The 10,833-nt window shown below is 39.0% G+C and overlaps 1 protein-coding gene across 2 annotated transcripts; it reads right to left on the bottom strand.

Moving 5' to 3' along the window:
- Nucleotides 1–1,662: 1,662 nt before the first annotated feature.
- Nucleotides 1,663–10,603, bottom strand: NICN1 (nicolin 1, tubulin polyglutamylase complex subunit). 2 transcript variants are annotated; one of them, XM_070933757.1, is made up of 7 exons: nucleotides 10,535–10,603; nucleotides 9,438–9,580; nucleotides 8,007–8,195; nucleotides 6,127–6,240; nucleotides 4,632–4,703; nucleotides 4,332–4,436; nucleotides 1,663–3,573 (listed from the first exon to the last, which is right to left on the bottom strand). In XM_070933757.1, exons 2-7 carry the CDS (start codon nucleotides 9,567–9,569, stop codon nucleotides 3,532–3,534), a joined length of 654 nt encoding a protein of 217 aa, XP_070789858.1. In that variant the 5' UTR covers nucleotides 9,570–9,580; nucleotides 10,535–10,603; the 3' UTR covers nucleotides 1,663–3,531. The 2 variants fall into 2 exon arrangements, with proteins under 2 accessions (XP_070789858.1, XP_070789859.1); XM_070933758.1 differs by lacking the exon at nucleotides 10,535–10,603 and adding an exon at nucleotides 10,166–10,469.
- Between the last annotated feature and the right edge of the window lie 230 nt (nucleotides 10,604–10,833).

Here is a 10,833-nt window from a genome sequence, read left to right as displayed (position 1 = left end):
TTCCACACAAGGAACCCTTGGAGTGATCACCAAGCTCATTTCAAAGTGTTTGGCTGCAAGGCATTCATCCTTGCTTATACAACTGGGTTCACATACCTCATAGTTTTTTCATGAGTTGTTGAATAATCCAGAATTATCTGGATTCAATACCATTCAGGCTAGTCAAACATTGCCATGATGTAGGCTTTTTTGGTTTTGGTTTTGTGTCTGTCTAGCATAGGGATGCGGTGGCTCAGTGGCTAAGACGCTGAGCTTGTTGATCAAAAGGTCGGCAGTTCAGCAGTTAGAATCCCTAGTGCCACGTAATGGGATGAGCTCGTTACTTGTCCCAGCTTCTGCCAACCTAGCAGTTCGAAAGCACGTAAAAATGCAAGTAGAAAAATAGGGACCACCTTTGGTGGGAAGGTAACAGTGTTCCGTGCACCTTTAGCATTTAGTCATGCTAGCCACATGACCACAGAGACATCTTCGGACAGCGCTGGCTCTTCGGTTTTGAAACGGAGATGAGCAACACCCCCTAGAGTCGGGAACGACTAGCACATATGTGCGAGGGGAACCTTTATCTATCTAGCATTTGTGATTTGTAAGCTGAGATTTATGAGTGTGTGTTGCATGAGTTTAACCAGTTCAGAGAAAACCATAGGTTTATTCTTGTATATCCTAACCATTAATTAGTGCACAAATCAACACATCTGGGTTCACACAACATGCTAACCTGAAATGAAAATACAAAACCAAACAACCACATTAGTTCTCTACTGAACCCATGCATACTCATCAGACTAATCCATGAATATTGGCTGAAGTACTCTAGAAACAATTTAAAGTACATCAGTAGAGATTCAGCATTCAAAATCTCTGAGAAATCAAGACATAAGTCAGAGGGGAAATTTCTACACTTACTGAATTGGACTCTAACTTCCATTGTCTCCAATCATTAGGTCAGCCATGGAAGGTAGAAGCCAGTAACATCCACAGGATGCAGGCTCCTGTATAAAAATAAATGCTGAAGAATAGAGATCCACTAAGCTCAGGAATTTAATTGAAACAGTACATTTCATGCTGGTATAGTTTTCTGGAGATTCAAGGATGGACAAATAACTCTTTAAGTCAGGCTACTGGTGCTACTAGTCTTGATGGCCTTTTAATTTATTATCTTAGGTTATTACCAACTGTCAGGCAGTAACATCTGAGAACTGCACAAATATAATCAGAAATTATAATATTTTCCATTCAAATATATGTAAACAAAAGCACAGATTTGCTGTCATTTTTAGTACAGTACTGGCATCTTACTGAAAAGTTTGACAGTCTATATTTTCAGCATTTGGTGTTTAAGAATTTTATACAGAATGTGAAATTAATGAATGTAATATACTTACTAATAAACACCTTAAAGATTAGCAAAGTGAATATTCTACCTGGAGATTAGTCTGCCCACAGTATTACAGGTGTCTAAATATTTACTAGTTGTTGCTTCAATTATTATTGTATTGCTGTGATAATATTTAAAAGCGAAGAGAAGCAAACACATTATTTCAGAATCAGAGTCCAAATTATTTTTCAGTAGAACATCAACATAAATGCAAGAATCACAGTTTGGGAAAATGAAATTATTCAGAAGTAATCATTTAAAGTAAAGAGTACAGTAGGTGAAAGATATGCCATTACTTTTTTTATTGAGCAGATAATTTGAGACTTCATCTCATTCTTTGCTACTTTGTTTTTCATCTCTTATGTATTTGGGAACTCTGTTCAGATAAAAATATGACAGCAGTGTTTCCTTCTACTTCAACTCTCGGAATAGCCTCTTTCTTTTTCTGCCAATAAGCAGAAATAAATATATGGCCTCATAGCAAACAAAGCAAACCTTGATAGGCTGAAAGAGATTTCTTACTAATAATGGCACTAGCAATGAAACCATCTCCATCGGATGGCTGGAAGGAATCAGCCTCAAAGCTCCCATTTTTTGCCCCAGAAACTATACTAAAAACCAAAGAAAAGAAATTAAGGCATGTATTCCATATGTATCTGGAACAAAAATTTATGTGCTGCCTTTAGGATCAAAAGTATTTTCCGTGTGTTTACAGTGTGTCATTATATAATACTTAGCTTTTCATTTATTTGTGACCCCTTAAATCTGTCTAAGTATCCCATTGAGATACATAACCCTGATATATAGAGTGCATTAGAAGTCTATTACAATCCTTTCCAACTATAAATAATTAACATAAATAATAAATAATAGGAAGTGCATAATATACAGAAAACAACTGTACAGATACTCCAAAAATGTAATACTTTTAAAAAAAAAATCACACACATCCCACTGCAGAAATTTATACCGTTCTACAGTTTGGTCCTTCTGACAACTACAGATTATGTCCATACTATAACAAGGACTGGTCTTCACAAGGAAAATGATTTTCTGTGGAAATCATACAATGCTATTCCAGAAAATAGATGTCATTCAGTGGCTTGAATGAAGATGCTCAAATATCTCCTTGGTAATTTTCAGATGTGCTTTGCAGATACAATTTATTTAAAGTTCTTTGACATGAGACAAAATGAACCAAACTTTTCCTTTCATTTAACCAAGTTCAACACTCATTGGACATATGAGAAAACATATTAATAGCATATTGGGATAGAAAATTTATGATAAAACATAGTTTTCTACCACCTCAATCCCTCCAAGAATACTAGTGTCATGGTTTTTGCATGATGCAACATTTTCTTTTTGAAGTCTACACACATATGAAAAGACTTATGCTCTGTAAGTATAAGTGAGGTAGACAGCCACATTCATCTCTGTATCTGGCATTTTTTAGAATTGCCCTTTTTTAATCTTAGACCCCAATATCTGGAGTCTTTTCGTCCTTCTTACAATATCTCAAGTCACTATTTAGAAAAATGAAGGATTCCTTTCCTCCATGCTCCCAGTACCAGATTCTTGAATATATATCATAATAGCAATAGCACTTAGACTTATATACCAGTTCACAGTGCTTTACAGCCCTCTCTAAGTGGTTCACAGAGTCAGCATATTGCCCCCAACAATCTGGGTCCTCATTTTACCGACCTTGGAAGGATGGAAGGCTGAGTCAACCTTGAGCCTGGTGAGATTCAATCTGCCAAACTGCTGGCAGCCCATGATCAGCAGAAGTAGCCTGCAGTACTCCACTCTAACCACTGTGTCACCATGCCACTTTTGCCTTAAAAAGAAACATATATCATGCAGCAAGGCAGATGGAAAAGTAGATCAGGAGAGAAACAGCCCTAATTAGGCAGCTTCAGTTTAGGTAATCTAACTTTCCAGGTTCACTGCAAGATACAGGTTTGAAAACCAGATTACCACCGAACTGAAACCAGAACCTAACTGGATAGTTGTTGGAACATGAAACTGGAACATAGAAGTAATCAAGTCTTAATCTTCGTGCTCCTGCTTAATCTTCCTTCTTCCTGCTCAGGCCAGACTACAATGCAGGATGCAGCCCTGCTTAGAAGCCTTGCTTCTTGTCTTGCAACCATTCAAGTATAAGAAAGTAGATTAAGGTCATAGGAGTCCTCTATCTGAAATACACATAAGAAACAAGTCAACCAGTTGAGCACACTGAAGACTGCCCCCCCCCTTTTTTTCATAGATCCAATACTATGTTCTTTCTCCCCTCTCCCTATTGAGACAGTGTAATCTAGGGGAAGAAAGCTGAACTGGGACTTAAACAGTGCTTAAGTCCAACTGGTCTTGGACTCTCATCACCCCAAACAAACATGGTTAATGAACAGAGTTGTTAAAATATACTCTCCAACACTGGAAGGACCATAAGGACAAAGATTATATCAATTTATATATTTTTTAAGTGTTTTTTTAATATTTGTACTGCATGTTTTTTAATTCTGGCTGTACACCGCCCTGAGTCCTCAGGGAGAAGGGCGGTATAGAAATTCAATCAATCAATCAATCAATCAATCAATCAATCAATCAATCAATTCAAATTGACAGCCTAAATTATCTCTTACCTTAATATGTGTCAAGTTAATCTGGGAAGCAATGCTAAACCAGTCTAAATTCCTTAAAGGAACATGTCATGCAAATAGCAGGATGATTATTATTCTGTGCATTTTAGCAGCCACTAGTGTTATAGGTATGGATTTTTGATACAACTCAGTAAGGGTCTTTGGATGTTACCACAGAAGCTCTGTGGGTAAGTATCTTAAAAGCAGCTTTGTATAGAGAAAGCTTTACCTACTTGCAGTACCTAGAGGTTCTGACTGTTTTTCAGTAACAACTACACTTCTAAGACAAGAAGCAGAAGAATAGAGAAACTAACATCAAAGCGCCCAATCCGTGCTACTGGTTGGTTGGCCTGGAGCATCTCCGTTAAAATCCACATTTGCTGCAGTTCAGAAGACACTCTGTCGGCATCAGGAAGTCCCTGAAAGCAAAAAAAAACCAACTATATTCATATATGCAGTTCTCTGCTGCTTTTGCTCTTGCAAGACCAACTTTGTCTGAAAGTCTCTCCTCTCTAGGAGCTGCTAACAATCTGCAGCCAGACTAAGCTTATATATCTTTATTGGGAAATATGTCTATTCTCAGAAAAAAAACCTATCTCAATAATAATACTTACATCGTGTAAGCCTGTGGGCTGCTCCTGAGGAGAAGGATGAGAAAGCCAAGCTGGAAAGCCTTTCTGAGGACTCTGTAAGAGAAGGCAGTCCCAGAGAAACACACAACAAAATCAGGCAACATACACACCACACTCCATCTTCACCATTCACTTTCCTAGAACGGGTAATTAGGACGATTTACCTTTAAAGGTATTTATTTCAACTGTTTTCAAGCATATAAAACCATTAGGAATTATATTACTTTACAGATTAGGAGTAAGAGCTACAAAGTACAACTTTTCCTTATTTGAAAAAAAATTCTAATGTCAGCTTCAGATTTCCAGTTGTATGTTGAAATTAATACTAGGTTTTGTGCACACTAAGTAATACAGACACTTTCCTCAACATTACTAATTATAAATAATGTTATCATTAGTGTATTATGAATCTGGCAGAAAGAAGTAATTACCATACTTACTCTATGGATGTCAGAGATATGTGGACAAAAATAAAACGCTTGAGTCAAAGTTCAACTTCAACGCAAAATGACACAAGCAAGTAACTAGCTAACAAACAAGCAAATAAGCAAGTTCACTTCAATACAAATGGTCTTCGCTTACCAAGCATTCATCAAGCGATCATTCAGAGCTACAATGGTGCTGAAAAAATAACTTTATGGCCTATTTACATCCCTCACAGCATCCCTTGTTTGTCATTATTAGAGTCAATATGTGTTGTCCTTTGTCTGATATGTACGGTCCCCCTCCCCCTTGAAGAGCAGACAGAGAAAGGGATTGAAAGAGAATATGTTTCAGGGGTGGGTTTCAAAATCCGTCGCTACTGGTTCGCTTGCGGGTGCGCACACACTTGTGCGCATGACGCTTCTGCGCATGCGCATAAGTGTCCGGGCAGAGCCTCCCGCCACCGCCGTTACCGGTTTGCCCGATCTGGGCCTAACCGGTAGCAACCCACCACTGATATGTTTGCTCTTTTACGCATGAAAAGCAATGCAATTATACCAGCAGCCTTGGCCTGGAAGATGCAAGCCTGCTACACAAACAGCTTACAGTACTTTCTTGAAATTCCTTGCATTCCAATCTGCTGAGGGAGTGAGAAAAAAGTAAGAGATCCCTACCGTCTATGTCTCATTTGCTTGACCCTCTTCCCCATTGCAGAGTGGAGAGATTAGAGAAAGATTTTAAGAGAGTAAACTGCTCTTCTACACATCAAAGGCAATATAATTGCAGCCGAGGGAAAGGGTCAGGCAAAGGACAGATTGAGCGAGGACTACCTCGCTCAAGAATGGTTGGGAATATGTACCCCTCCAGATGTTGTGAATCAAGGCTATGAGCATCCTCAGCCAGCTTGACCAAAGATATAGGATACTGCAATTGCAATTTAGCAACATATTTAGTTTCCCACCTTTTAAACATATTTGCAAGTCACTGCAAGGATCCTGGAAGAATCAGAACAACTGCTGAAGAATCATATTTTGACAAAATTTTAAATATGTACCTTCTGACACAACGAAAAAAGCTGCAGTTCCTCAATTGTAAAATGCAACCATACTGGAGAAGGTTGGCGCAGGATGAAACGCATGGCAGCCACCTGATCCACATCACAAAGCATCTAGCAAAATATGAAGACAAAGCATTACTGAAGCATCTACACCTACATAATTAACAGAAACTTGATAATGAAATAAAATTATAGTACTACATACTATTATTATGGAATTACGTAATTGGGAAACATAGATAAATTTTGTTTGGCACAAGGAAAACAATAACATTTTGTTTAGATCCAGGAACAAATCATCACATTCAGGAAATTCTGCTACACCATTCTTTATCAGCTACAGTTTAGAAGGAAAAAAGCCCTAAACCAGTAGTGGGGTTAACCTAGTCCCACTGTCTCCTTAGCAGCAAGCTAGCATGGGCTACTGGCCCATTCCCCATTTTCCCACTGCCTTCTCTTTCCTCAACCACTGCCTATACCCACAATGGAACATCCTACCTACCCCACTCCCCATCACCACCTTCTCTGCACAGGAGTAAGTGAATGTTGGCCATGTTCCAGAATGCACTCTTCATTCATTTTAGGCAACAAGAAAACTCAATAAGCTTAGCCCAAATCTCACAGAAGCTGAAATCATATTCTGCTATAAACACAGAAACAAGAAGAAACAGCAGCTATAGATATGAAATAAAGTGTCTACTACTTGAAAAAAATATTATCATAGACCGAGACAAAATATTAAAATGTGGAGATATCACACTGAGAACAAATAGACTGTCAAGGCCATAACTATTCTACTTGTAATATGTGGCTGAAAGAACTGGACCAGAAAGGCTGAATAAAGAAAAAAGCCCACAATGTTTTTACATTGTAGTACTGAAGAAAATTGTTAAAAAATACGATGGATTACACAAAGAGTGTATAATTTTGATGTAAGATTAAATAAAACCAGACCGCTCACTTGAAGCATTAATAAGGAAGCTAAAGAACGTGGCATGCGCATACGCACACACACACATATGAACAAAAATCATTGCAGAAGATCGTGATGTTTGAAAAAAATAAAGCTAATTGAAACACAGGCCAAAAGAAGGGAATGTAGCTAGATGCTATAATTGATGATGGAAACATGATGTAGTTACTGTTAAGACTCACCCTAGTAAGTCATTTAACAGAAAACTTTCTGACATTTAAAGGGACACAGGGATGTGGGTTATTCAACTTATTTATCAATGATATTGTCACAACCCAGAGTGAGGAAAATCCCAGTATTTATATTAAATAAAATATCCCTTTCCTAATAAAAGGTGAAAAATAAGAATTTCTCAGTATTGCTTTATGCAATCAATCTAATGTTCATTTTATACTCTCAGACAGGCTTTCCTAATTTAAAAACCTGTAATGTTGAGAAGCCAAAGGTGGCATTTGGGGAGAAAATAAAAATGCACAAATGGACAGTTAGGGAACACAATAAAGAACAAGTTCCCTCACACAGATATCTGAGCATTTTTTTTACATCTTCAGTCAGTAAAATAAAAGTAAAACTGATCAATGACTGGAATGGTTATGGTAGATTTTGGCAGACAAGTTGAGGGTGTCAAGTCTCCAAAGTCCAAACCCCACTAAGCTAGTTCCTTAATTTTTTTTTTATGCAGAAGATATATAAGGGATTCCTATACCTCATGATGAGAAACTTTTCCTAAAGAAGTTCATTAGAACTATTTCCTTTCTGCATGTAGAAACATTTCCAATCAGAATACTTGTTAGGGCATTTAATTACTAGATTATTCTTGTTTCACTACCTGTTTCCAGACCAACATTATTACTTTGGAGCAACTGAAATTCCCCACTTCCCCAGTAGAAACTGAAATCCTGACCTGATGTCTGGAAATAGAGAAGTAGTTTTGAGAACCCTCCTCTGTATGTGGGTTAGGCATCAAACAAAAATTACGTAGACAAGTAACCCATTTGGAAGGGCTTTCATTCCCACCATCTGCAGAACTTCGCCGCTGTACTCGAAGGGTCAAAAAGGCAGTATAGTAATTTTTGAATGCAACTGCCTGTAACTGAAATAAAAACAAGCATTGATTGAATCCACAGCAAGATGTAACACAGTGAAAAGCATATAGAGAAAACTTTCATAAATACTTTTTGTTTCTCAGAATGTCTCCAACAATACGTTTTAAATAAATGTTCTATATTGCTTATAGAAGCAAAGGGAAACAATTTTGATTTGAAACTATCAATTGAGTAAATTAGAGATATAAATTTTGGAATAGGAACTTCTGGCTCACAGATAACCTTATCTATGATATTTAAATCAATTTCAACTTCTGAATAACATTGGTCTACAAGGAGAAAGCCTCAGAAATGAAAGTAGCTTAATTTTATTAATTACTAATTAATTTTACTAGAATTGGGTTACTAATAAAAGAAAATTAAGTCCTGAATATAAATTGGCTCCAGTTTCCAAGATACAGCTTCAGGTCAAAATTGCATCAAAATAATTCAAAATTACAAGGGGAATGTGTGATTATGCTCCATAACTTTTCTGCAAAATGTGATATAGCAGTGAGAATGGTGCCACACCAATCATTATAAATTTATGTTTACGGACACCAATAACTTAACTTTCCATTCATTTATTGGTTTTTCATGTAACATTTTCATGCTTTTTGCATGAAAAACTGACAAGCTCTAACATCGGATTAAACAAGGTTCCATCTTTATTCAGTATTTAAACTGTGCTTTTTGGTTTTTCTTTTGTGAACTGCAGTAGGATCATCCCTGGGGAGATTCCAGCAGTAATCGGCAAGCATGAATGGACTCGAGTTCTCTTGGTATCTTTTCTCCATGCCTGCAATATCCTGGTGGAATCTCTCCCCATGCTCATCACTCACTGTGATGCGAGTTAATTTTCAGTGGCATGTTTGCACCAAGGACCTAAGCAAATTTTTCACATGAGTTTCATAGTGGTCTGCCTTGCTGTTCTCAAAGTGAAGATAAATTTATACACTTCCATGTGGTACCATATAATTGTTCTACCGTACTCTGTCAAGAAGTTACGAGGCATCATGATCATTAGACACCTCCCGCCCTTGTAGGCAAATATATTCGCCTGTGTATAAATCTTTATTGTGAAATATCTTGAAAACTTTAGCCAATCAGCACATTTATCACCTGTTTTCTAATCAAAATATATAAAATTAACACGTTTTATCTTGGAGGTTGATAATTTCCCAAAATTTGTAGACCGGTGTAATTTATCTGTTGTGCATCCTTGACATCTGCTTTTCTTTCACACTTACATCAGTGGTCTGCAAGTGTGGAAATGAAACATCAATCACCAGAACACCAGGCCGGCCTATCTCAGTCTTCATGTCTCCCACTTGCAGTGCTACTGGGTTCTTAATGGCGCAGGGGACTGGCTCCAATGCCATGGTTCCTCACTCTGGAACAAAATAACAGCTTCAATAAAGTGGCATATGACAATCACAACCATTACTTCACTATATTACATACAGGCATCCTATGCTAAAGGGATTTCTTCCATTTTTTCCATGGTTAGAATGCAGGATTGCAGTCTAATTCTGCCGACTGCCAGCAGTTCGATTCTCACCGGCTCAAGGTTGACTCAACCTTCCATCCTTCCGAGGTCAGTAAAATGAGGGCCCAGATTGTTGGGGGCAATAGGCTGACTCTGTAAACCGCTTAAAGAGAGGGCTGTGAAGCGGTATATAAGGCTAAGTGCTATTTTCCACCCTTACTGGATGAGGAAGTTTTTGAAAAAGCAAACACTTCCACAGAAGAGTTATATAACTTTTCCATTAATGAAAAGTGTTTTTATTATTTATTTTATTATTGATTATATTTTTATTTATACACCCTTCCAATGCTTTTCATAAAATAAAGGACATTGTGTCAGGATATTCCTATTCAGTCAAGGCTCCCAAGTGGCTATTTCAGGTGTCTGATGCTGCTACTAGTTATGAAAAGTTTAAATACACTCGACAGCTGGAAATCTATGCGGCCTTACCTATCCCTTGAAACTAAACAACGACGACACTCTCCGACCCTGCAGATTTCCGCATTATTAACAGGGCAGGTGGGGTCTCGGCCACCTTTTATCAAAGGCAAACGTCATTAGCCCGCAGTAGCGGCTGACAGGCAGATGACGGGCAAAGCTCCCTCATGCGGGAAAGGCAGCGAACAGGGGTCCGCCCAATGCCGTTACTTCACACACAACTTGGGAACACGTCTGCTCCCGGCAGCCCGGCTACGAACACGGCTCTGCCGCCTTGTGTCTTTTCCACCCGCCTCCTTCACCGCTTGACGGGCTGCTGCGAAGGGGCTCGCGGCGTCTCTGAGCTCAACGCCGCTTCCAGCATGGCCGCCCCGCGCTTACCGCCGCTGCCACGAAGAGCTTTCCTGAGGCGGAGCCCTCGTTGCTAAGGTTCGCGTCGCATTTCGAGCCGCGGGTGACGTAGCGCATCCGTCCGAAGGCCCAGGAAATCCGCTCCCCCTCCCCCTCCCCCGCCCGCGCGCGCGCGCGTGCGCGAAAAGGCGGGACTTGCCACCTTAACTATATAGCGAAACCAGCGACGTGTCCAACGGCAGCTCCGGCCCTTTTCATCTGACGCAAATGGCCGCTTCACAGCCGATCCCTCATTGCTACGGCAACACGGGAGCTTCTTCTTCTGCGAT

This window comes from Pituophis catenifer, unplaced genomic scaffold (assembly GCF_029215685.1).
Source record: "Pituophis catenifer annectens isolate HBS135680 unplaced genomic scaffold, rPitCat1.0.hap2 SCAF_2, whole genome shotgun sequence".
In the NCBI taxonomy this organism is placed as follows: Eukaryota; Metazoa; Chordata; class Lepidosauria; order Squamata; family Colubridae; genus Pituophis; species Pituophis catenifer.
This window is presented reverse-complemented; position numbering and strand designations above follow the sequence as displayed.